Genomic DNA, 26,599 nt, shown 5'->3' with positions numbered 1-26,599 from the left:
CCCCCAGCCGAGAGCGAGCAGCAATGCGAGAGCTGAGCCCAGCCCGCGGCGCCTGCCTGAGCAGAGGCTGGAGTGATGGTGGTGCATCCGTCCGTCTGTCCGTCCATCCGCACAGGACCCCAGTGAGGAGCGAAACTTTTGGAAAAAGGTTTTTTTCTGTTGGTTTTTTTGTCATCATTCGCTAGCAATGGGCAGATGGGTTACTCAGCAATGAGCTCCTGGGTGCTTCAGATAGCTGCAGCTACAAATATATAGATTTTTTTTTCTTTTCTTCTTTTAAACGCAATGCATGGGTTTTCTTAATATATATATTTTTTTTTTTGGCTGTTGTCCCCTCCCTGTGGATAAAATGAGATGGGGAAGGCAGCGGGAGGGGAGGGGGGTTCAACACAAGAACAAGAGAGAAAGCTGGGCCAGGCCGGGGCTGGGGCTGGGTGCAGGATCGCACCCCGGGCCGGGTGCCCAGCAGGGAAGGTGAATTCGGCATTGAGTCGGTGGCGGCGTTTCCTTTTAACTGCTGCTTTCTTCCTCTGTTTTATTGAGTTTCTTCAGCGTGTCCAGCAGTTTCTGTGGGGTGAGGATGTGCGTGGACCCTGCAGGGGCAGAGGAAGGGGTGGGCATCAGTGATGGCATCAGTGATGGCTTCAGGACCCCCATTGCACCCCATCCACCAGCCCCGCTCTCCCCGGTCCCCCCGGCGAGGCCTTACCTGGCGGCGACGGCCCCGCGCGCCAGTGGAAATGCTTGCAAGAAAATGTATGTCTATGGGGGGGGGCAGGGTTGTGGGGTGAGGATAACGGGAAAGGAACGGAAAAGGAGAAATGAAGATGTATGGAGCTGGGCGGGATGAGGCGGGGGCTGGGAGGTGCCCGTGCAGCGGGGTTGTGGCCGGTGGGATCACTCCTGGACCCGCTGGGGACGCAGCAGGCACTGGCCAAAAAGTCACCAGGGTGCATGGGGCGGGAGGTGCGGGCAGGCAGCATCCGGGCACAGAGGAACCTTCTGCAGGTCCCCAGGCTCTCCCCCTGCCCGCACGGAGCATCGGTGCGTCAAAGGGGTGCTTGGAAGGGAACGGGCGGGAGGGGAGGAGGAAAAGGGCTCTCGCCTTCTGCTGCCCCTTGCTCCGAGAGCCAGGCTCAGCCTCAGTGGTTCCCCAGTGCCAATGGCAGCTCCCAGCCACGCTGCCCGCAGCCCGGCCCCTGCCCTCCACGTCGCCGTGCAGCCCCTGCAGCCTCCCTGGCTCCGCACGGACCAACACACGGCAGCGGCTCAGGGGGATGCCACGATGGGTCTTGCCGGCAAAACCGCTGTCAGCTAAACCCCAGCACAGAGTTTGGGGGTCTGCAACATCAGGGGGGCTCCTGCCCAGCCAAAGGCATCAAGCACTGCAAGAGTAAACCTGAGCTTTCCCATCGACTCGGGATTTCAGCCCGATCGTGCCCTGGAGCTGGGGGGCAGGGGGGTGTCACGGCAGCACCCAACCTTCGCTATGGGGGATGAGAGGGGCCAGAGCCGGCACAAGTGCTGGGGTCTGCGCCATGTGCCCACTGCTGCTCGCTCTCCCCCAGGCACTGAACCCCTGGCTCTGCTCCAGCCACCCACCGCGGGCAGCATCCCAGGGTGCTCTGTCCCCCTGCCCGGCCCCAGGACGCTTCTGCCGGGCAGGCAGGACCCCAACCCGCCGCACCTGGCCCCTCTGGCCCCGGTGAGGGGGAACTCATGGCATGAAAGAGTCTGGCCGAGAGACATGGCAGAGGGATGATGGAGCGGCACTGGATGCTTTTCCACCTGGTAGGAGGAACTGCAAGCATTTTCTTATTGGAGAACCAAATGGAAACAAAACCCAAAATAATAATTAAAGAAAGGAGGAACGGAAGAATTAAAGAAAACCCTTCAGGGAGGAAGAGTTTCTTTTTCATTAGTAAGCTGCCTTTACTTGGTTTCTTTGGCTCACTCCATTGCTGGAGCCTGATCCTCAAATGATACCCTAGTAGAGTCCCTGAAGTCGGGGTGCCTCAGGTCCATGAGAAATTTGGTGGGAGTGAGAATGTGAGTAGAACCTGCGGGAGAACAGAGCGGGGCTGATGGCTGCGCCAAGACCACCCCCCCCCACCACCATTTTTCGGGGTGAGGAAGGACGCGGTTGCCACCCGGAGCATTGTAGGCGCATGCAGGGGATGGTCCCCGGAGAGACGCAGGATGAGATGGGCGAGAGGCTGCATGGAGCTGGGCGGTGGTGGTGGGGCCAGTGGCAGGGGGACACGGCCGGGGGCTGTGGGAGGTGATGGAGAGGGGGCTTCTGCTCCCAGGGGAATACAAGGAGCAGATGAGACGCTGGCAAGAGGCTCTACCAGGTGACCCTGGCGAGAATCCAGGGACCAGATCAGACAGTGAGGGGCTCCCGCCCCTGCCCTACAAGGTGTGTATCCAGCTGTGCTTCCCCAAGGGGAATTTTAGGGGACCTAAAACCTTCTTGCTAACATCTGGCAGGGCTTCCACCATGTCCTCCACGCCTGAACCATGGCTCCTTTGGGAGCACAGCCGGGGTGCTGAGACTGAGCACACAATGCATATCCTGTTGCACACACGCTGCGCAGCTTGTGGCCAACAGGAAAATGCATCTCCTGTTGCATTGCATGTGCAACAGGACACGCAGCACATGTACAACAGGAAAACGCATCTCCTGTTGCATGCACAGTACACATCGTGGTTGGCGTGCCGCGTTGCACGCCTCTCTCTTTCATTTTTTCTCCCTGTAACGTCCCTGAGGATGAGTGTGCAACACAGGTGTGACAGGAGCAATTCAAACTGCAAAACCCCTTCCCTTTCACCGAGCTCTGCTTGAACAAAACCAGACAGGGAGAAACAAAATGGGAGCAAAAATGGGAATGGGTGGAGGGACGTGTCCTGTCCCTAGGGAGGGGGGACAGAGGGGTGACACTGGGCGACAGGAGAAGACCTTTCTGCAGAGTTCCAGCTCCCACAGTCAATCTGGAGCCAGGAATTTACGGGATGGCAGAGGGAGCGTGGGATGAGCAGCCAGCGCGACGGGGCGCAGGGTCTGGCCCTGGCTCCCACTCACCTATTAGCACTTCCCACTTGCCGCTGGCTTGCGTCACCTCATAGGCACAGCGCATCTCGTTCATGCTGACGCCACCCAGGATGAAGATGATGAGGCGGGGGCCGCTTCGGTACTCGCCGGGGGCCTTGTTCTTGTGCCAGTGGCCATAGCGGGCACTAGAGAGAAGGAGAGGAGAGGGATGAAGGATGGGCAGGAGGCAACAAACTGTGCATTGAGTTCACATCTTAACTAAATCACAGATTAATTAGCTTAAAATTGCCGCTAGAGCAGGTGAAGTCCAGCTTTCCAGCCACAAGCGCTGCTCACTGTTACAGGCAGGGAAACTGAGGCACGGAATGCCTGAATGACAGCAGAGCAGCTCACAGACCTGCTGATGGCTACGGCCCCTCTGGGCAGGTGAGGGATGGATGCTAATGGTGATATACGTGCTAACGTATAGGGGGAAGGCGGGGGGAGCGGGGGACCCACCTGACGGCAGTGGTGCTGAAGGAGGCGGAGGAGCGGGTGGAGATGTACGGGTAGTGCTTGGTGTCCAGCTTGTCATCGATGGCGTCCTGCGGGCAGAGAGCCCCGGCCAGGGGTCAGCGAGGAGCCGGGCACAGCCCCTGGCCCGAGAGCCCCTCTGCAGGGCTGTGCCCAGGAGGATTGGCCCAACTGGATCAGGATTCATTTGCATGTATTTGCATAGCCTTACTTTTTGGAACAATTTGACTGTGTTCCTGTAGTAGGGTGCACTTAGGGGGAGGAGGGTCGTGCTTGGGAAGCTCAGGGGCGTGAGCTTTGCTGGAGGCTTCATACCTGTGACCCACCGCCCTAGGGTGAGGAACCTGCTCTTGCTTTCATCAGTGGTGGAGGGTTAATGCCATCTGTGAGATATTGGTGAGATGATGTTGCCCTGTGCAGCCCCCTTTGGTCCTAGGGATGAGGTTTAGGGGTGCCCTGGGGGTGAAGCCACCCTGGGAGGGTTTGCACAGACTATGGTAGAGGAAGGCAAGAGCTGTGTGCTTCTGGAAATTGCGGGAGCTGTGGCTCTGCTTGTCATCAGTGCCTGGGAGCAGAGGTGGCACTGAACTGCAGTGATATCCCCCTCCCCAAAATGTGGTTCCAGGGTCGGTCTGTCTGTCTGTCTGAGCAGGTGGGAAATGTCTGTGTTGGGAGCAGTTTTGGTGCCTGCGATCCCCTGGCTCTGGGCAAACCCTGGGAGGTTGCTCTGATTCGAGGGGTGGCTGGGAGGGAGCAGGTCAGGAGGAAGGCAGTGCCTGGAAAAAAATCACTTTTTGGCTCTGCCCAGTGCCATCCAAGCGCAGAGCTCGTGGGGTAGCTCCCGTGGGTACAGGCATGACTGTGCCTGTGGGCAGGGGTGAATGGCACTGTGCCTGTCCGCCGGCTGGGACACGGGTAATGCTGCAACAAGGTCACCCAGCCGTGCCCATCGTGGCACACAGTGCAGCACAAGGAGCAACCAGTTTGTTATTGCATTTTGTATTGCAGGGATGCTGCGCAAGCCTGGCTGGGGCCATGCACCCCGCCTGGGGCCAGCATGCATGTGGGGGTCAGAAAAGCCTCCCAAAGCATCCCAACCTTGTTGTAATTGCAGGCAGTGAGCAGCCTGGAGGGCACATGTCAGGGTTTGGGCTGCAAGCAGCCAGCTCTCTGCAGGTCCCTTCCTGGGCAGTGCTGAGGTCCCCGCTCTGTCCCTTGTCCCTATCCTTGCTGGCTCACCTCCATGATGTCCTTAATTACAGGGGTCCATCGGGAGAGCTGGTAGGTCTGCTCGCTGATCCGCTCCTTCCGCTCCGGCTTGCTCCGGCGGCGCAGGGTGGACTGGGCAGAAAGAGCACACGGATACCGTGAGACACGGGGGCTCTGACGGTGGGATTGGGGCCACCCCAGAGGGGTGCTGGAGGCACCCCAGGGGGTACGCGGTTCCCATAGCCGAGTGGGTGCTATGGTCGTCCCGAGGGGCAAGGAGAGCTGCGGGGAGCGGGAGGCGGACACTCACATCTGTGATGATGGGCACCCCGAGGTGGGCCATGTTGGTGATGATCTCGCTGTCCTCAGCTGGGATCTGAGCATGCTGGATCAGCTTGTTCAGGTTCTCCTCGGTGATACCTAGAAAAGCAATGGGGAGATGGTGTCCTCCTGAGGAATGCCTCCCGGTGGGGACACAGCCCCTCCATTGTCACCTTAGGACACCTGGCCTGGTGGTGGTCGGGGAGACAGGGCTGAGCTTTTCCATCCAGCTCATCTTGGCCGAACCCTGAGCTGTCTGCCACCCAGAGCAGCCTGCACATCTCGCCCACCCCTGCCCAGGTGTCCTCCTCACCGTTCTTCAGGAAGATGTAGAGCAAGATGATGCGGATCTTGTCATAGGTGCTGACGTTCCCATCCAGCAGGATGGGGACAATGGCCCTCATGGGGTCCTTGATCTTCTCACCTTCAGCATCAGTGCCCATGGCCAAGTCCTGCAGAGGACACACGTACTCGTCACCCCACAGCTCACTGAGCTGTGGGGCAGGAGCTACCAGCCCCAGTTGTCTCCATGGGGATGTGGGGAAGGGATGTGAGGCTGGGGGAGCTAGTACCTGTTCGACTCTGCAGAGCTTGTCCACCGTGCCCTGGTAGTGCTTCATGCAGTCCTCAGCCAGGTGCAGATGGGTCGAGTACTGGGGAGACACAAGTGGTGCAGTCACCACTGCGGTGCTGGCAGCAGCTGAAGGTCCCCGTGCCACCACTCTGGCCTCAGCCCCTGCCCACAGCCGGGGACCCTCCAGGGAGAGCTGCCATCGTCTGCTCCCTGGGTGGGCTCAGCACCAGCCGCTCTGCACAGACATCTACCCCCCTCCTCATACCTTGCTGAGCTCCTTCTGGTACTGTGGCATCTTCTTCAGCATCTGGGACAGGTCTCTCATGGTGGTCTGCGAGGGAAGGAGACATGGTCACTCACCCTTGGGGACTTAGCAACCATGAGTAGAGAGGGGATGACCCTGCCAAGGACTTCTGTCCTCATGCGAGCCCCTCACGGGGGTTTGGTGATGCCTGCCGTGGCATTGCCAGGTCTCCTCCACTGTGGCTGAGGGGCACGGAGGGGGTCTGCAGCTCTGCAAACTGCAGTGCCAGGGGGAGAAATCCCCCCAGGACCTTCCTCCAGGAGCTCCGTGTGCTTGGCTGAGGCTGAGATGGTGCTTTCAGCTTCTGTCCACTTTTACATCCTATTTCCACTGGGGTTCCCTCACTGCCACTAACTCAGGGTCTCTGCAAGGGAACTGGCTGGGGACAGAGGTAGCCACTGCGGGATGGGCACGGACCCTGTGCTGGGGGCAAACCGAGCCCCATGGCACAGTGCTCTCCCAAGGCACCCTGTTTCCCCAGCCCCAGGCGTAGGGCTGGCACCCCACAGTCATCTCCCCCTGTCAGGGACCTAAGCACCCTTGGCCCTTTGCAGAAGTCCCCATCAGGTATCCTCCGGGAGACTCCGCCATGTGCCAGCCCATGGCTGAGCCCCCTGGGTACCCATCCCCAGCTTGGTGGGTGCAATTAGTTCACCTTATCGCCTGTGTTCATCCTCTTGCTTGAAGAAAACTCCTTCAGGGACCGGGTCACCTCCCTGGGGAGAGGAGGAGGGCACAGCCGTCAGCAGGGAGGGGACCCTAACAGCAGGGCGGGTGGCAATGCTGAGCTGATGTCCCACCCAGTTGGCAAACCACGTGTGGGGACACTCACTGGGACACCTCGGCGATGTGTTTGTGGCGCAAGGTAACCCACAGGTCATCGTCCTCATCCAGGAGAACCTCCTTAATCCGGGCTTCTCCGATGCCACTTGTCTCATACCTGGGAAGAGAACAGGGAGCGTCACAGAGGGGACAAGGCTGGGGGGGCACACAGTCTCCTCACTGCCTGGGCGGGCACACAGTCTCCTCACTGCCTGGGCTCTAGGGAGGAGTGGGGGAGATGGGGGGACACGGGGGCTCCTCTTGGCTCTGCCAGCAGCAGGGCAAAGTTCTTTTAACTCGGTTTCACATCATGCCTTCTTGTACCCCTTCAGCTGCTAATGTTGGGAAGGGGCAAGGGCTGAAGGATAGAAAAGCCCCTTTTGCATCAATCCTGCTCATCACGCCTGCCAGGCTGCAGGCAGGAATGGTTTCTCCCAACCAATGACTTGTGATGGCTGGAGGGATGCTGAGGCTCAGACTTCATGGCTGAGCTTCCAACTCCCACTCGAGGGCTGGACTTGTTGGGGGCCATGGGGATCATGGGGAAGACAGTGCCGCACTCACTTGTAGACGTCATTCTCGATGGGCAGCAGGTCATAACTCATCGCCTGGAAGGTCAGCTCATGCAGCACTGGGGAAGCAGGGTCGAAGCCACGATCCAGGATGAGGAGCTGGGAGCGAGCCTTGTCCGGACCCTGCAGAGCAAGAGGGAGCCGTCAGCAGTGGGGCTGGGGGCTCCTCCAGCCCTGCAGGCGGTCAGGAGAAGCTGGGGACCATTTCAGAGTCCCTATTCGGGGGCTGCAACTACCACGTGGCAGAGCTCAAGTGGGACTTTAGGAGTGAAGCATCACCCAAGCATCCTCCCCTGGGGCTGCCGACACCATCCCTGCTCACCTCGCCCATGGTGGGGTCATCAGCCTTGTAGGCGTCCAGCTTGTCCTGGATGAGCTGCGCCAGCATGGCATTGTCCTTGTAATCTCTGGAGGAGGCAGGAGGAGAGGTCAGCTTCGCGGGGCAGCTGGCTCTTGCCAGCATGGGATGGGGAAGAGCTGCCGGTTTCCCTGTGCAGTGTCCTTAGCTCATGGGAGAGGAGGGACCTGAGCAGGTTTTGTTGCCCATTTCCACCTCCCCTTGGAGTGCTCTGCTTTGCCTTGAAGCCACTTTGATTTTAGGGTCTCAACCCCCCCACCCCACTCTCCAGAGCATCTTCAAGTCTGAGCCTGGTTTTACACTGCGCATGGGTGTCTGTCCATCCCACAATCTCCTCCATCCCCACGCCCTCACCAGCACTGGACACACCATGGCCTCATCCATGCCCCATGCTCGGCACAGCCCTGGCAGGGGTGCAGACCTGGCCGCCCTTACCCCCTGTACCGCACGGCTGGGTACTCCTTCAGCGTGGCACACAGCGTGGCGATCTGTTCTGCCAGGCGCTCCAGGATCGGGTTCTTCATCTGGGCCTTGTGGGGGCTGTAAAAGCTTTGGAAGGAGTCGGCTGAATCCAGGGAGTAAACCTGGGAGGTGCAGCGGGAGGGAGGTTAGGGGGGATGTCCTGCGAGGAATGTCTGGAGGAGAGTGGCCCCGCAGGACGCTGCAGTGGGTTTGGAAACCAGATTCAACCCCAGACAAAGGTCCCCAGCCAAGCCTGGGAGTGGGCAGCCAGAGCTCAGTGATGCTCAGGGCATCCCTTGGGCTTTCAGCTGCCAGCTCTGGACCCTGATGCCTTCCCCAGCTCCGGCTCCATGGCACGATCCTTACCCATGTGTAGCCCCCCAGGGTGAGCAGAGGAGGCAGGAGACCCCCTGCCCACAGCAGTCATCTGCTCCCAGGCAGAGATCCAGAGACCTGGGGATGAGTGGGGACATGCTGTTCTGCAGCCGTGCCCCCAGTAAAGACCATAAGCCAATTTGGCTGCACGTGGAGATGCCAAGAGGTCATCTTCCGCCTGTCTGTCTTCCCAGAAATGCTGAGGCTTGAAGGGTTAATGGCACCAAGCAGGTCGGGCACCATCTGTCCCTCCCTGTCCCCCTTGTTTCCCGCAGGGGCAGATGGTACAGGCCGGGTCCCCCGTGCCCTTGGCTGCGGGCAGAGCTGGCCAATGCAGCTGCCAGCACAGAGCCAAAGTGCGGCGCCCACTAAATCCCCCATGGCGGATCAGCCCTGAGAAGTAATCAAAGGAGACAGGGAGGAAGAGCCAAGCAGGGGGCGAGGAGCTGGCCAGGGGAGAGGGGTGCGAGGCTGTTACACAAACCCTGATGGGCTGGAGAAACACCCTGAGAATCCCCTGGCTGCCCCATCCCCTGGACCACCCCGGCGGGGATGGTCCCCAGCCCAGCCTCACCTGGGACTCGGAGGGGAGGAAGGCAATGTTGATCTCTGTCAGAGTTTTGATGACCTTGGCAGCACGGGATTTCACCAGCTCGTTGAAGAGGGCATCAGGGCAGGCTGCAAGGGAAGGAGGAGGAGGAGGGTAGCACTCAGCATCCCAGCATCCCTCCATCCCTGCTTGCTTGCACCTGTTTTAGCAACAGGGACTTCCCCTCCCCTCCTTTTCTTTCTTGGAGGAGGCCTGGCTGCCTGCAGCGCCTGCCCTGGGGCACAGGGATCCAGCCATCCCTTTGGAAGCAGGTGATGGAAACCACCCATCTGCACTTGCAGCCGCCCAGTGCCATGGGCAGGACGGGGCTGTCACCCCGTGGTTTGCTCTTTCTCCTTCTCTCCTGCCCGGCAGGTGTCAGCAGGGAGCTGGGGGTCCAGGGTGCCTGGGCAATGGGGTGGGAGCCATGACCCCCAGGTACTCACAGTCAGTGAAGAAGACGTGGGCAGCTCTGTACTTGGACGTGGGGGGATCCTTGAAGTCGTTGATGAGGGAGTGGATGGACTGCAAGAGAGAAGGGACCAGCTGGGCTGGGCAGGGTGGCACCGCGGGCATCTCAGCAGGGTCACCCAGGGTCCTCCCTCCTGGCATGGGTGAAGCTCTGCACCTCTGGTCCACTGCCCCCGCGGCACCGTTGGCCTCTCTGGAGCCAAGATGCCATCCCAGGGTGGGCATCCCTCTGCCTCCCCCCAGCCAAAGACTGTGCCCCCACACCGTGTATTCACCTTCTCGGAGGGGGTGATGAGATAGACGGCCTCCAGGCTGGGCAGCGGCTCCCGGCGCTTGTTGATGTCTTCCACAACTGCGTGGGAAAAACAGGGACCGTGGCAGGGACGGATGCGGGCAGGAACACTCGGCTATGTGGTAGTTGGCCATCCCACAACAGCACAGGACCAGCCCTGCCAACCCCTCCGTGTCCAAAACATCCCCAGCCCATCGCCCCTGCCCACCTGGGAGCTGGGGCAGGGGCTGTCCCCACCCCATCCCAGCCCCACGGTGCCCGATGGGCTGCGTGCGTGGGTGCCTGGCAAGGTCCCGGGGGGTGGTGGATTTGTCTGCATGCTCCCATGCTGCTGTTGCCTTGGTTTATTCTCACATCCCTCGCTGGAGGGGATGGCCCAGGGGTGATGCTCTGGCAGTACCCTGGCCAGGGCAAACCCCCGCTGCCCCAAACACCTCCGGATGCATGGCCTGGGGTTTCCTTCTCCTTTTGGAGTGCTGCAGGGAGCTATTTATAGGGCTGACATAAAATGACACCTGGTCTCCTCCTTGGACTGAGATACTGCCAGGAGACAAGGTGTTTGGGCTCCTCCAGCCCCAGCAGGCAAGGAGGGAGGCTGTGAAACATCAGCCTGGCACAGAGACAGTCGTCCATGCGCAACGGGAGGCAGCGTGTCTCCATCCCAAACGGGATGGGGCTGGGTAGGGGCCGTGCCACCACTTCAAGTGGCTTGTGCCAGCCTGGAGATGTCTTTGCGAGTCCCCTGGTACAGAGGGAGGTTTTGCCCTTCCTACAACGAGGTTTGCAAGAGACGGCTGGACCCGGTACTCACTTGTTATGCCCTCCGTCATGATGTCGGTCATCTTGCAGCAGGAGGAGAGCATGCGCATGCTGAGCTGGTCCACCACCAGCACCTGGGGAGAGGGGCTGTGAGCTTGGACCATGGCGGGCAGGCAGGGAACTGCCCTTCCCCACCCCTTCTCCACCCTTGGGGTCTCCCTGCCCACACCTATCCCCTTCCCTGCTTCCTCCTCCCCACCCTCCTCCTCCTCCTACTCCTCCTCCTCCTCCTCTCCTGGCCCCCTCAGGGTTTGGCGCTCACCTTCCATTCGCCCTTCTTCTTCACTTTCCGGATCACATCGTGCATAATCTCTGCAAGAAAGGTAGGATTGGCAGGGGAGTGTGGGGGTGTGAGCACCCCAAGTCCCCCCTGTAGCACCCCCAGGCCCATCAGCAGCAGTGGGGTCTGCACCAGGGGCACCAAACCCACCACCCATGTGTGGGGCCACGGCCAGCCCTGCTCCCCCGGTGCCTTTCCTGAGGAAGTGGGGAGGATATGGGGGCTGGTTTTGGGGTACCCAGGGATAGGTGGTCACCCCCCACCCCCGCGTTTTTCTCTCGTGCTTGGCACTAGCAGATGGAGCCCATGCTGGTGGGGAGCTGTGGGCTGGTGGAGGGTTGGGGGCGTCCCTTTGGGGAGCCTGGGGGCCACCCCATACATCTCAGCCCTAATCTGAAGCACTGGGAAAACAACAGCGGCTTAAGAGCTCCTTTTAGAAACAAGAATCAAGCAGCCTGAGCCTGTTCCTTGTAATCCTCTACAATCTCATTTTGCCTCCCGGGGCCACTGAGGTTATGCAACCGGCTGAGATGGCAGCGCCTGTGGGTCCCCCTGCGCCCCAGGGACCCCTCGGGGCTGGGGTCACCCTACACACACCTTCCCAGGCACGGACACCCCGCTTCTGCCCTGGGCCAGCCTGCAGGGCTGCTTGCCATGGGGTGCAGGTTAAGGCCACGCAAGGAGGTGGCCCCAGCAGTGGGTCAGCGATGTCACCTTTTGGGGCTGGATTGCAGGAAGGGGGCTTCAAGCCTTGCCAGAATAGGTACTTGCCCTCCTGCCAGACACATATGCTGCCTAAACATCTGTGTTGGGGGACATGAGGTGCCCCCAAAACCCTAAAGGTCCCCTTTTTACCCTGGTGTTTGAACCATCACCCCTTGCAGAGCAGGGACGCATCAGGGAACTGCCCTGCTCAGCCCGAGGGAAAGAGTCTGCGCCCGTGAGCGGCTGCGCCATGTCCTCCGTACAGTGCTCCTCCCCGGCTTTCTCCCCTGGAGGGTTTTGCTCTGACCCTCTGCACCCAGGGACAGGGATGGAAATGCCCAATTAAAACCCAGTTAAGAAATGTTTCTAAATTAGAAAACATGCAAGGTGTGGGGAGCCCATTGTTGAGGGTGTTACCCTGCCAGCCTCAGCCTTGGGACCCTTCCCCTGTGGGGGTGACCCCAAGGGTGCTGGTCCCCTAGGTAAAGCTTCATTTGGATTTATACAGGGCAGCTTGGGGCCTAAATTTGTCCCTTTTTTAGAATAAGGCTTGAGGGAGGTATGCAGAGGGGACTGCTCAGGGAGCACCCAGCCTTAGAAACTCCTGCTTTTGGGTGGTGCTGAATTTGGGTAAAGCAATCCCATCTTTCCAGCTCTCCCACCCGCTGGGGATTTGCATGGGTATGAGCGGCTCAGGGCCTGCCAGGGCCTTGCAGCCGCCCTGCACTGCATGGAGCATCCTCACCAGGAAAGCAGAGGGGCCCTGCCAGGCTCAGCTTGGCCCCAGCCCCCCGGGAGGATGCTCCCGTGGTTTCCCCACGCTGCTGGGCTCATTCACTGTGCTACCATCCAAACACCCTGTGGTGATTTCATGGGCTGAGCAAGGCTTTAACACCTCCCAGGTTGCCCGCGGGGCTCAGAGCCATGGCACCAGGGTGGGGACTGGTGCCAGCAGGGATAAACCAGGAGCCTGTGAGCACCACTGGCCTGTCTGTCCTGCTGTAAAACCTGGAGGCAGCCATTCCTACCCCTGCACATCCATCTCCTTCCCAGCAACATCTGCCTCAGGGGAGCCCCAGAAGGATGCTGGCCATGACACACCAGGAGGACAAGATGTCATCCAGAGGGACCTGGACAAGCTGAAGGGGTGGGCCTGTGTGAACCTCATGAGGTTCAACAAGGCCATGTGCAAGGTCCTGCACCTGGGACAGGGCAACCCCTGGTATCAGTACAGGTTGGGGGATGAAGGGTTTTAGAGCAGCCCTGCGGAGAAGGACTTGGGGGTACTGGTAGATGAAAAGCTGGACATGAGCCAACAATGTGCGCTTGCAGCCCAGAAAGCCAACCCCATCCTGGGCTGCATCAAAAGAAGCGTGGCCAGCAGGTCGAGGGAGGGGATTCTGCCCCTCTGCTCTGCTCTGGTGAGACCTCGCCTGCAGCACTGCGTCCAGCTCTGGGGCCCTCAGCACAAGAAGGACATGGACCTGTTGGAGAGGGTCCAGAGGAGGGCCACAAAAATGATCCGAGGGCTGGAGCACCTCTCCTACGAGGATGAGCTGAGAGAGTTGGGGTTGTTCAGCCTGGAGAAGAGAAGGCTGTGAGGAGACCTTATTGCAGCCTTTCAGTACTTAAAGGGGGCCTATAGGAAGGATGGGGGCAATCTTTTTAATAAGGCCTGTTGTGACAGGACAAAGAATAATGGATTTAAACTAAAGAAGAATAGATTTAGACTAGACATTAGAAAGAAGTTTTTTACAATGAGGGTGGTGAAGCACTGGAACAGGTTGCCCAGAGAGGCAGTGGAGGCCCCATCCCTGGAAACATTCAAGGTCAGGTTGGATGGGGCTCTGAGCAACCTGATCTAGTTAAAGCTGTCCCTGCTCACGGCAGTGGGGTTGGGCTAGATGACCTCTAAAGGTCCCTTCCAACCCAAAGCATTCTGTGATTCTATGACTCGGGGTCCTGCCTGCCCTTGGTCACGTCCCTTAGCCTCTTGTTGGTAAAGGATGTGCAGGGTACCTCCAGGCCAGGGAAAGGGGGATGGAGGGTAACTGGGTACAGGTGGTCTGTACCCATGAGCTGGACACTGCTGGCAGGGGGAATAGCTGCTGCCTGCACCTATACGCACTGCCCACCCGAATCCAGGTCGCCCACGCAGCAAAAAAGTGAACCGGGAATTGTCTCTGCCATGGGCAGAAGCCAGCAGCGAGGGCTGCCCCTGTGTCCCCAGTCCAGCTCTCTGGTCCTTCACTGGTGCAGGAGCAGGGCTGGGAAGGAGGGAGGCCAGCACATCCCTCCTCTTCCTTTCACTACTCACGTTTGGCTCCTTCCCTGCAGCAAGGATCCAGGAATAACAGTGCTGTTTACAAGGCAGCATGCACGCACCCTCTGTCCCACACCAACAACCTCCATCACAAGCAACTGGGAGTAAAGCACCGGGGGGCCGTGCCGGCGCACCACGCGCCGGGCAGCAATACAGGCCAGGAAGGGGTCAGGGTCTGGCTGTGAGCAGCCAGAAAGAAATCCTGCCCCTGCGATGAAAATACCACTTTGCTCCGGAGCCAGGAGGGGAAGGAAGGAAGGAGGCTGGGAAGGAGCGTCCTGGGGCCCAGGGGAAGGTGCTGTTGGTGCAAAGGCTCCCGCGGCTCAGCTGGCGCAGCACTCCCAGCACCCTCTGTTTGCTGCAGCAAGGAGGGGGATGGGGGCCCAGGGCAGGGGAGCCCAAAAAGGGCTCCCCAAAGGGCTGCCTCAGCCACCCCTGAGCTTGTCCTCGCCGTGGCAGCCACTGCAGGGGACGTTTCATCTTTCGTGCCTGGCTTTGTGGGAACTCTCTCTCTTTGGTGTTTGTATGGGTTGAGCTGGATGTGTGCAATGGGGGGAGCATCTGCCTGGCTGTGCACCTCCCAGTGCAAAAAGTGCTGTCGCGGCTGCTGGCCTGATCCTGGCACCAAGATGGGCCTCCCACAGCGGAAACTGGGCACCTCTGAGGGTGATTGCTCTGAGCTTTGTGGTTTTAGGGCATCCATCCCCTGGTCAGAGATGGGCCCCCACTGGCACCAGGGGCCAGCCCTGCTCCCAGCCTGCTGCAGAGCTGCCCTGTGCTTGGGCACAGCCCTTTGCTAAACCAATGTCCTCTCATGCCATGACCATGGGGCAGTTGGCTGCAAAGTTAAGCAGCCTTCAGGTCTGCTCTTCCACTGGCTGCCAGAGCCAGCTCAGACCACGGGCAGGGTCAGGAAAGAGGCAAATCCACAGAGCATCCTCCAAAGTGGCTCTGGGGACCCGGGAAAGCGCAGGAGGGCAGGAGACACAAACCCGAGCAAAAGCTTGAGACTACAGTGTCCTGTTTGGAGGAGACGTGGCCATGACCTGCACCTCCCAGGTATCCTTACAGCAACCATTAAACCCCCAGGTTAGAGAAGAGTTGTCTGTTGGTGCTTGGGTAGACCAAGAGGGCAACGTTAAACGCTGCAGGTGGCCAGGGCTAGCATGGAAAGGGGGAAGATGTGGGAATTTTGAGGTCAAAAGGTACAGTCCAACAGGGTACAGCTGCTCTCTGGGGCTGTTCTGGCTAATGTGGCTGCCAACAATGGAGCTGGGGCCACAAGACCAAAAGTTTGGCCAAGGCCAGAGCTGAGAAGAAACACGGACCCATCCTCAGAGCAGGGCAATTTCTAAGCAGCCTCTCTGGCAAGGGCACCTCTAACCAGAAGAAGGGATGCCAGCACGTACGAGCTATCCAGGATGAGTAATGCCAGGGAAGGCATCCTTGAGCAAATTCCACACTCAGTTATAGGATCAGCAAGAGAATCCCAGGGGAAATGGCAGCTCCTCTGTTCCCCGAGGTCCTCAAGTCAAGCCTGGACACCTCTTGGGAAGTGGTACTCTCACATTCCCACATTAGCAGGTCAGATGTTGCCACCCATGTCCCCAGCTGGTCTGGCCAGACAGACCTTTTAGGCTCTAACGTCAGTCGGTGATGCTCACAGTCAACCTTTTCATCTTGGAGATAAACCAGGTTTCAGGGGAAAAAATGCGTATGCATATCTCATCCAGTGCCTTCAACACTTGGCTTGTCTGGACCTACCACGCTGCATCTGTTTCCTTCAGGCTGGAAGAATTTTAATTACAATTTCTACTGAGAACAGACAATACAGACAGCTCTGGACCTATCCTCCAATGTAGAGGCAACATCAGTGCCTATGGACAAGGAAGCACATCCCACCCACAAATGGAGGACCTCCAGTCCTCTTGAGTAATACAGTCCTAAAAGTGCAATCATGCAGACGACATGCTTGAGAGCACCACCTCCCCCAGCCCACCACCTGCAGTTAGGCTTGTTCTTGGGGTGACGCGTGTCATGAAAATGACCCACTGCATCGTTTTCAAGCAGGGCCAGAAGCTGGTGACACGGTGGCCTAGTGGGACTCAAGCCCATACGTCACTCCAAGAGGCTTAGCCGTGTTTATACCGAGCTGGCCAGGCAGCCTTTCTCCAAGCCTGCCTTGTCTCGCTTGCTCATGACAAAAGCAAACAGCCCCATGTCTCCAACTGGTTCTGGGGGAAGAGGGACCAACTCTGCCATCGTTTGCGCCCACACCAACCACACAGCTGTGACCAAGTGCAGCCTGCGCTGAGACAAACTCGTTTTGGGATGCCCCAAGCCCATTATCCTGCTTCAGAAAAAAACTGAAACCTAATGAGCAGTCCTGACCTCCACTGGTCAGTGGAAGCAGAAAAACCTTGTCCAGGCCACCACCCCACCCTGGAGCACCAGGACAGGTGAGGGATGCTGCAGCCAGAGGATATTTCTGCTCTAGCACTGACCCAAGCCTGGCCTGTGTCAGCAGCAATGGCCAAGCCCTTCGTCCTGGAGCAGTGCAGGAGGCCAGACTCCTGCTGCTCAGAAATGCTCCTTTGCTGCCATGTCCCAGGACCTCACAGGCTGCACACCTTGGCCTGATGTGGTAAGGGAAGATGGAGTTGCTTTATGGATGGGCAACAGGCTGTTGCCCAAGGTCCTACAGGAGGTGAGTGGTCCTAACCATGGGCTTTTCCCTGTCACAGGCAGGGCTCAGTCCTTTCACTCTCTCATGCATCCTCTGGTTTGGGATCCAAAGTCCCGGAGCAGCTCTGGAGAGCCAGATCACAGAAAGCCACGGTGAAGTTTGCTTGAGACCCACTCCTCTTAAAAAGCTGTCACGCTGCATCTCCAATACAAACATGTTTGACTTTGGGTTGGCTTGGCAACTGCTTTTTTGCTGGTTCATTAACTAATTGCTTAAGACAGTGTGAATGTTATATAGATACAACCACATCTGAATGTAGTGGAGCACATATCTACCTCTGAACAACCTTAGTCGGGGATCTCTAGGTGCTAGTGTACCATCCCCAAGCAGTCCCCAATAAAATAGGCTTCATGAAACAGAGGATGGCAGGAAGGCCATCAACCCCGTTCAGGACACAGAGAATAACTTCATTTACAGAAGGCAAAGCCTAGCTGATGTCCTTCAGAGCAGCTAAGAGCCATCTCAGGGATGATTTGAGTCTGGAGTCCACTGTGTCCATAAACCAAGCACGTCTCAAACATCTCCCCTCCAGCAGCCTGTGTCCTGAACACCTATTTTGTTCACTGGATTATTTCTGGTGCCCACCTGGAAGACCTCAGCCTTTCTGAAGGACACATTCCTCACATAAGAACCTGCTGGTGGTGCAGCCCACATGCCATCCACCTGCAATAAGTCCTGCATTGGCAGAATTGCCCAGGCTCAGCTTCATCCTTTCCTCCCCAACCCTGGATGAGGTGAACTTTGGTATTTCACATCAGAGCAGCACCACACATCTCCCTCGTGGCCACTGGTGAAACATGCCACGTGTCAAAGCCATGCCGAGCAGTATTTGTGCTACTCTGGGGAGCCACGCAGTGCTGCTTTGCTGCTGGGGCTCTAGCTTCAAGGATTAGTCATGGTAATCATAGTAACCTGTGATTAATTCCTCCTTTTCCTATTTGCACTGCTCTCATGAAGGATGTACGTATTTACACCTGCCGGCCAAAGCCGTGGGAAACCTGCATAGCCTAGAGAGAAGGAGGACAGAGACCTGAAGGTCTTGAACTCTTTACAAATTGAATAATACACCCAAAAGGAAATAAGGGAAATTAAATGCATGATCATGCCCATGAATTGGTCTCATCGACTGGACTAGAGAAACGGGGTAAAATTCACAAGGATTTTCACTGCAGGATCACTCCTGGCACAGTTTCCTCGGGTCTGCACAAGGGTCTGGGAGTTGAGCAGAGTTTCTCCATTTGGGTAGAGTCAACGGGCCACAGGTCCCTTTTGAAGGCATCACCCTTCGGTAATGCTTGTCTTCTTCCACCAGGTGTTACCATCCGCAGCAGAGATGCTGGACCTGGCTGCCAGTGGCTGTAGGTGCTGTTGGTGTAGCCAATGTTGGTGGTGCTTCAGTGCCAAGAGGAGCCAAGAGCTTTCCTGCAGCAGGATGGCATGCACAGGGTATCACAGCGTCCTGGAGGGGAGATGATCCTCTCCCAGGGGTAAGTCATGCTCTCCTATGTGTGCGGCCATGACTTGCTGAGCTGGTTCCTCTCTGCCTTGAACCAAGAAGGAGCAAAACACCAACAAATTGGGGCTCTTCAGGCTTGGTTCCATGGGAATCCAGGCTGGGCTGGTCTCTTGTGCCCACATGGACACCAGGGACAGGCTGAAGGGCAGCTGATGTGTGGCTCAGCTGGTCCAACTCTGAGTGGTCTTTGCTGCTCCCTCAGTGGCACAACATCAAATCATCTGATGGGCTCCATAAATGACCCTATAGCACATGTCAATGTGTGTGTATACACATTCATGTGTTTGTGTGGGTACATGGGCAATGTGGAAGCCCATAAATGAATGCACCTTTAGCTTGATCTATTTTTGCACTTTCCAAAACACAAGAGCCAAGCTCCTTCCTGCACTGCGAGTTGGTTGACATAGCATCTGCTTCTCAGCGTGCAACTAAAAGCCATGTGACGATGATTCTCTTTTTAAATGTGTTGACTTCGTGGGAAGAGGGAGGGAATCACTCCTGGGACATTTTTCCTGAGAGGTGCAGAGGAATTAGACCCAGACCTTACTTTTCTTTTTTTTTTTTTTTTTTCAAGAGGGAAAGAGTCTAAGTCCTCTATGTCGGTGGCTTTTTCAACCTTCCTGCACATGCAGACACCGGTGGGTGGGTGTAGACCGGCCAAAGTGAGGTTTGTCATTCTTGGTAACATTCCATGGTCAGTACAGGCAAGTATTCCTCAGCCCCTGGTGTAGACCATGGTTTGGAGACTGAAAGTGCTCTGCAATGCATGTGAAGGTGAGCCCTGAATTTTGGATATATTTTTTTCAAGCTTTTCCAACTCAGAGCTGATGTTGGAAGTGAGACAGGTCCTGGCAACAGAATCCCAAGGGGGCAAATGCTAAAAGTCCCAGCAGAGGCTTTGCCACACGCCCATTCCTGTACGCACATGTTGGGCGGGCAGCACCACACTGCCCTTGGGACTCCCCAGGGGAGGCGATCAGGAGTGTGGGCTGCCCAGGAAGCGACTGGCTTCAGGGTCTGCTCCCACCCATGTGGGATGGGGCACAGAGATGCACCACCTGTGCAGAGATGCACAGATGGGTCACCTCTTCACCCAGCCATTTTGCCAGCACACTGAGATCACAGCAGGGCTGGAGAGCTGGCTCTGGGGCAGCACATGAGCCTCATACCCTGGGCCCAGAGATGGGCTCTGAGCATCCTCAACAGGCAGCATCTGGCCCCCAAAGTCTCCCTGTGCCCTCAGCCAAGCGGTGGTGGGAGCGGGCAGGTTCCCCAAGCAGCCTGGTGAGTCACGCACCAGCAACCCGGCAGCCGGCCCCCAGGGTCCCTGGCTGTGCCCCGAGGCTGGCAGAGGACCGGCAGCCCTCCCCGTGCCTCCTCCCTGTCCCTGGAGGTGCAGCACAGCACCTGCAGCTCAGCATGAGCCTGGGTCCCTGAGTCATCACATCCCAGCACGGGTCAGGCAGGGGTGGACCCTCGAGAGGTACAGATGGGGACACTGAGTGACACGGTACAGCAGCGAGTGCTGTACATGGGTGCTGAGGGCCCATCAGACCTCGTCCAGGCAGGATTTAACTGTGGGGCTCCTCAGTGTGGCTCTGGCAAGCAGACACCCAGGCACAGGTCAGCTCTGTGGGAGGCTGTACAGGCAAGGATGCTCCGTGGGAGGATCGGCTGGTGTCCTGGGGGAAAGGTGTTTTCTTGCTGTCTCTGGAAGGGAGCAGGGCACTCCCTTAACCCGGGGCTGCTCTGCTTCTCCCATCTGTCTGTGACAGTAACGTGAGCAAAAGGAAGCCCTCGGGGAGGTTGCTCTCCTCTTGCAGGTGAAGGGGTCCAGGGGTTTTCAGATCCAGCACCAGTACCACCCCCATATGCACTGGCTGCGTGTCTTGCACCAGCCTGCTGTGGTGACAGGCACTGCACAGGTGTCAGCCTGCATCACGGCCCATCCTGCCTCACTGGTGATGGTTCAGTGAAGTAAACCCAGCCTCCTCCTCCTCCTCCTCTGTGCTGCAGGGTGCTGCAGGAGAGCGGGGACCAGGTGGGCAGGGGAAGCTCGGGGCAGGCTGCCCTGAGAAGATCCAAAGAGGCCCTGGGGCAAGAGAGGATGGGAGGAATGTCCATGTGGTGGGGGGTTAGATGAAGATTTGGGGATGGGTGTCCTCAGAGGTGAGACCAGCTCCCATGCTTGGGTGAGATTTTTCTAAGCAGCACCAGAGCAAAGCGACTGGTTGTCCAGTGGGGTTCCCCGGGAGGTAGCCGCAGAGGGAGCAGAAGACACACCAGGAGGACCTGGTCCTCAGGCATCACGTCCGGGGCCGAGCGCACTCAGCTCCGACCCCGGCCAGATGAAAGCAAGTCCTGGAGGCATGCAGCCATCGCTACTGGATACTGCGGGGAGGCGCAGGGACAGCCCCCCCAGCACGCACCCCGCAGCTCTGGGGGGTGACAATCTGGTTCTGCCCATCTCCTGGACGCTCACCCACCTCGTCCCCCTGCCCACCTCCTCCCACCTGTCCAGGGGCCTCCAAAACCCATCTTATTATGGCACCAGCTGGTCAGAAGAATAATCCGGGTCTGGAGGGAAGCCAGGGCAGAATGCAGCTCCGGAGGTGGGGCCTGGTGGAGCGAGCTATGGCAACGCGGCAGCATCCTTCCTTCCTTCCCTCCTTGGGAGGGAGCCCAGCAGAGATATCCTGCCCCAGGCTCAGATCTCTTGCTCCTTATGAGCATCTTCTCCTGCAGGTAAACCTGGGGGGAATCCCTGCCCAAGAGCAGGCTGGCGCAGTGAGGGAGAGCTGGGGAAATCTTGTGCTAGCCGCATTGATGCCCAGGGAAGGAGGAGATGATCTGGGTACCCCGCAGCCTGGTCCTAACTCTGGGGGAGCAGCTCTAGCTGAAAACAGCACCTCAAGGCAGGAACTGACCCAACAAGACCAGGAGCTTCCCATGGCAGCCCGAGGGGCACCTCAAACCTCGGTGGGAGGGGAGGGCTGGACCCCGCAGGGCGCTCCTCCGAGGGCCCCGTCCCTCGCTCCTATGCAGCATTTTGCCTGCACAAACCCTGCTCTCTCCTTCCAGACACCCACGCTTCCCCGATAGCCCTGCTATAGTACTGATGCCCAGCTACCAGTTATCATTTTCAGTCTGGAATGATATTTTTCAGGGAAGAACAGAGCAGTTTGTTACTAAACCCTGAAGGGAAGGATTGAGCCAGATTTCCATGATGCTGCCTTGAACCTCTGTGTGTGTATGTGTGCACTCTCCCCCAGCCTATTTCATCGCAGAGACAATGAATGAAAATAAGGGACATGCAGTGGTGCTGGTCACTGTCCCCTCTTTAGCGAGGGCACTGGATGAGCTGGATGGGGCCCTGCCTGGGGGTATGTGGGGTGGCTGGTCCAGCTCCCCCCCCCCGCCTGGCTGGGCTGGGGGCAGCCCCTCTGCCCACCCCGGAGGCAAGGGAACAAATCTCCCCCCCAAGAAAACACAGCAAAGCACAAGATCCAACCTCCCCCCTCCCCAAAACTGATCCTGCAGCAGGGAAACAACGGGGCATTTCCCTGCCTTTTCCCTTTCATTTTGCAGCTGGCTGGGCTCTAACCCCCAATGCAGCACCCCAGGGTGCTGGGGGGGTGTGGAGGCGTAGGGATGGCGCAGCCCCCCATCCCCGGGGCAGGTGACGACTGGAAACAAAGCAGGGACATCAATCCAGGGGGATATCCCCCCCCCTCACATCACCACCCACCCGATCACACCACCAGCCCCGGCCGCACCATCCGCAGCCTGCGCGGGAGGGTTTCGCTGCACAACGCGGCGGCTGCCGGAGCCACCCCACCCGCGGGGATTTCACCCACGTACCCCCACCACCACCACCACCAGATTACACACCAACCGTGTGTCCGTGTCCCCCCCGCCCCCGGAAAAAAGGAGACCCGGCCCCGGCTGCCCGCGATGCCACGGAAATAAATCATGCAAGAGGAGAGGGGAGGGCCGAGAAAGGCTTTTCATGGCTGCGGGGAGCCCGGGGGAAGTTTCCACCGGTTCCTGCCGTTTCTGCTCTCGATTTAGTTATGTTTTCAATGCGGAGTTTTTCGCTTTAATTTCGCCACGGGGAAAGGAGCCGCCACCCCCTCCGCTCCAGCCTCGGGCGTTTCGGAGAACACCACCCCCCCACCCCCCCACCCCCCCCGCCATCAAGACGTTGAAAATACCATCTTGCAACAGCCGGGGGAAGGAGGAAGCAAACCCGGGGCTGCTCCGTTCCCACTCGCCTTCCCCTCCCCACCCCGCAGCTCGGCTGCCAAAAATAGCGCGGTGGATCGCGACCCCAAAGGGCGCAGAAATACCCGGGGCGAGGTTGCGGGGAGGGGGGGGGGGGCACGGCAGCCCCGGGATCAGGGAAGCGAAGCCACGTCCGGGAAAATAATAATACAAAAATAAAGCCATTAAAGGGGGATTTGCTGCAGACAAAGCCGAGAGGCGCCCGGCCTGTCACCGCGGCGGCGCTGGGGGGGGGGGGGGGGACTGCTGCCCAACCGGACACCCCTGTGCCCCCCCGGGCCCCCTCCCCGGCCTCAGCCCCCCCGATTGGGGGGGCGATCGGGCTTTCCTGATCATGCTCTGACGGGCCGATCGCCCCTCGGCCATTTAGGAGCCAGAGGCGGGGGGAGGGGGGGGAAGACTCGAGCGCCTCTGGCTTCCCTCTTTATCCCCCCTCCTTCTTCCACCGCCCCCCTTCTCCTCCCCTCCCCTCAGCACTGCAGAAAAATCGCAACAGCCTCAACACACCCCCCAAAAATTAAATAATAAAACCCGGAGGGAGGCAGCAAGCCCCGACCCCTCCCTCCCCAGCCCACCGGGCCGGCTTGTCCCCACGCCCCGCCGGCTGCCCCACGGGGGCGTCCGTGTCGTGCCCCCCCCGCCGGGCACTGATGCCGCCCCGAGGGTCCCTATTGTGCATCCGCAGCATCCCCCCGCCCGCGGAAAAGGGGAGCGGGAGCCCGGCCCGCTTCACCCCCCCCCCCCCCCCCCGGAGAGCTGCACCCCCCGGTCAGCCTCACCCCCCCCACCCCGCGGGGTGCGCAAGTAGCGCGGCCGGACGCGGATCTTACTTTCTCCCACCACAGCCTTGAGTCCGATGGGGGCCATGTCTCCGTGCCGGGGGGGTCGGCAGCGGCTGGGGCAGGGGGCACACACGCACACACCGCCGGGCGAGGCTGCGGGTGGCGGGCGCAGCGCCGGGCGGCGCAGGGATGCGGAGGGAGGGAAGGGGGGGAGACCGGGCGGGCGGGGGGGGCAGCGGGCTCCGGCGGCCGCGGCGGGGCTCAGCTGACTGCGGGGGGGGAGGAAGGGCCGGCGGGGGGCGGGACGCGCGTCACTACGCACCGCCCCCGCGCGCCCCGCGCCGCAGCGCAGCGCCCCCCGCTGGCAGCCAGCAACACCGCACCCGGCACGCACCCTCTGCCCAGCACCCCCCGCACACAGCACACACCCCCGCACACAGCACCCCCCGCACACAGCACCCCCCCGCACACAGCACGCACCCTCTGCCCAGGACCCCCCGCACACAGCACCCCCCGCACACAGCACCCCCCGCACACAGCACCCCCCGCACACAGCACGCACCCTCTGCCCAGCACCCCCCGCACGCAGCACACACCCCCGCACACAGCACACACCCCCGCACACAGCACCCCCCGCACACAGCACGCACCCTCTGCCCAGCACCCCCCGCACACAGCACACACCCCCGCACACAGCACCCCCCGCACACAGCACCCCCCCGCACACAGCACGCACCCTCTGCCCAGCACCCCCCGCACACAGCACCCCCCGCACACAGCACGCACCCTCTGCCCAGCACCCCCCGCACACAGCACACACCCCCCGCACACAGCACCCCCCGCACACAGCACACACCCCCGCACACAGCACCCCCCCGCACACAGCACGCACCCCCCGCACCCATCACCCCCCACACCCAGCACGCACCCCCTGCACCCAGCACACACCCCCGCACACAGCACCCCCCCGCACACAGCACACACACCCGCACACAGCACCCCCCCGCACACAGCACACACCCCCCGCACCCAGCACCCCCCCGCACCCAGCATCCACCCCCCGCACCCAGCACTCCCCCACACCCAGCATCCACCCCTGGCATCCGGCACCCCACCAGCACCCAGCACCCCCCCCGCGCCCCAGACCCCCCCCAGGGCTCAGCTCTGCACCTCTGGGTTTATTTTGCAAGTGATGAAGCAAAGCACTGCCTCCCCCCGCAAAATGGGGCTGTAGGAAACCTGCCCCCCCCAGGGCTGCAACATCTGCTTGTGGGGAGAGGCCCTGCCCGGGGCAGCGGAGAGGGCAGTGGGGAGGGGTCCCTATGGTGTCTCAGGTCTATTTTCCAGCAAAATATCTCCCCCCCACCACCCGCCGGGGATGCAGATGCCCCGTGGCCACCCGCACACGATGGGCACGGCCGGGGCTGTAAATCTCGGGGCAAAGGCTGCGCGCTCACCCAGCACCTGGCACGGCAGCTCCTCGCACCCGGGTGCCGCTGTGGGAGGGTGGCTTTTCCTCCGAGCTGGGGTGTGGGGTGTGTGCCAGGGCTGCCAGCCACTGCGCTTGGCCCCAGGCTGGCTCCCGGGGCCATGCCAAGGGGATTTGTGCGTTTCTGTGCTCCACCTTCCAAGCCCGGGCAGGGGGTGATGGGGTGAAGAGGGAAAAATGGGAAAGGAGCTGGGAAACGGCGCGATGCTAGCACAGAGCCTGAGCTAACAGCAGAGTGCTCCAGAGGCAGGCCGTGCCTGCAGGTAGAGTGAGAGATGGCCGTATAAATATTCACCCTGTTGCTTAGAGGCAAGGCAGGACGGGGGGTGCCTGGGGACACAGGACAGCAAAGGAGGCCCTGGAGGGACGGTGGGGTGACGAGGGCCTGTGCTCCGGCCTGGCCGCATGGGTTCCCAGCAGCCCCAGGTCAGGCAGACGTGTGTCTCGATCCTTTGCTTTAAAACCTGCTTCTTCAATGCTTCCTTAAAAATAAGCTGGAGTTGAGTTTGTCAGAGCCACCGGACTCTCTGCCAACCACAGGCTATAAATACCAGCAGGCTATTTAAGAGTGAGGTATTTATATTGCTTTCCCATCTCCCTGTCAATCTTCCCGGTGAGGCTGAGCATCGCTTGTCTGTAGGCAAAAATACGGCACGTGTATGGAGCCGCAGGTGAGCCGGGACCCGCCTGCTGGGGTTCCCCACAGTGTCCCCCCTCTCTGCCCTCAGGGGCACTCAGCTCTCCAGCAGCCAGGTGGTTCTCTTGCATCCACCGCATCTGGCAGAAAAAAAAAAAAAAAAAAGAAGAGTGACACTTGCTTCATGTGAAAAATCAGCAACCAAACCTTGACCGTCCTGATCCACAGGCTGCGTGGGCAAAGGCAGGGTGCCAGGCTGGGGATGGCAGCCTTGGAGCTGAGTGCTGGGAGGGCAGGGACAGAAACATCCTGCAGATGGTGGGGTATAGAGAGGGCTGCTTGTGGGAAGGATGCTTTGGCACTGCCTTCCTGACAGCAGGGGCTGGGCCCCATTAAATATGGGGAGCCCACCTCCCGATGTCCAGCAGCCTGCCGGCTTCAGGGCTGGAGGCTGGTTCCCACTTGAAGGCATTTGCAGGGCTGCGAAATACCTCAGGATGGTGGGTCCTCCAAGCAGGGACTGTGGGCTGTTGGCCACAGGCCTTAGACCCTTGGGGACCACCAGGAGCCTTTCCCTCCTCTGCAAGGGGCTCCAGGTGAGGAGCTGAAGCCACACAGCCTGGACCCCCCCAGCACAGCTGAGCTGCAGCGAGTGTGGTCCCAATGCACGGGAGACACCATGCACAGGTAAGGGAAGGAGAGCAGCATTTCCTCACTCCTTTACACCGTAGGGCTGAGAAGGAACATCGGGGTGGATGGGGAGAGGTGGTGGCTTCTCCCTCACTCCATCCTGTGCTGTTTTGGTCCAAGCAATGTGAATCAGGGTGGCCAGGTCTGGCAGCTGGGACCTCCACAGCGAGCAGAGTCTGTTTACATGGGATTTAACCCTGCCTAAATAACGGAGGGAGCTGGAAGGCAAAACGAGGGATCAGTCTCTGGGTCAAGAAATCAGAGGGAGCTGGCTGAAGCTGGTTTTCCTGAAAGACAAGTTTGAGGATGTCTGTGGCACCGAGGGGGAGTTGATGTGAGAGACGCTTTCCCAAGCAGCCCTGGAGCCACATCCTGATCCCTCCTTGCTCACCCTCTCCTAAGGCATCTGGGCTG

The 26,599-nt window shown here is 59.5% G+C and overlaps 1 protein-coding gene across 1 annotated transcript; it reads right to left on the bottom strand.

The window, feature by feature from the left end:
• LOC104025334 (syntaxin-binding protein 1) lies at positions 1–23,476 on the bottom strand. Its single transcript, XM_075717176.1, has 19 exons — positions 23,418–23,476; positions 10,996–11,045; positions 10,726–10,807; positions 9,898–9,974; positions 9,598–9,676; positions 9,137–9,240; positions 8,161–8,309; positions 7,690–7,774; positions 7,360–7,490; positions 6,806–6,913; positions 6,629–6,689; positions 5,935–6,000; positions 5,668–5,748; positions 5,409–5,547; positions 5,085–5,194; positions 4,805–4,906; positions 3,551–3,636; positions 3,083–3,237; positions 1–593 (listed from the first exon to the last, which is right to left on the bottom strand). Exons 1-19 carry the CDS (start codon positions 23,452–23,454, stop codon positions 511–513), a joined length of 1,785 nt encoding a protein of 594 aa, XP_075573291.1. The 5' UTR covers positions 23,455–23,476; the 3' UTR covers positions 1–510.
• Between the last annotated feature and the right edge of the window lie 3,123 nt (positions 23,477–26,599).

Source organism: Pelecanus crispus, chromosome 9 (genome assembly GCF_030463565.1).
Source record: "Pelecanus crispus isolate bPelCri1 chromosome 9, bPelCri1.pri, whole genome shotgun sequence".
Lineage (NCBI taxonomy): Eukaryota > Metazoa > Chordata > Aves > Pelecaniformes > Pelecanidae > Pelecanus > Pelecanus crispus.
This window is presented reverse-complemented; position numbering and strand designations above follow the sequence as displayed.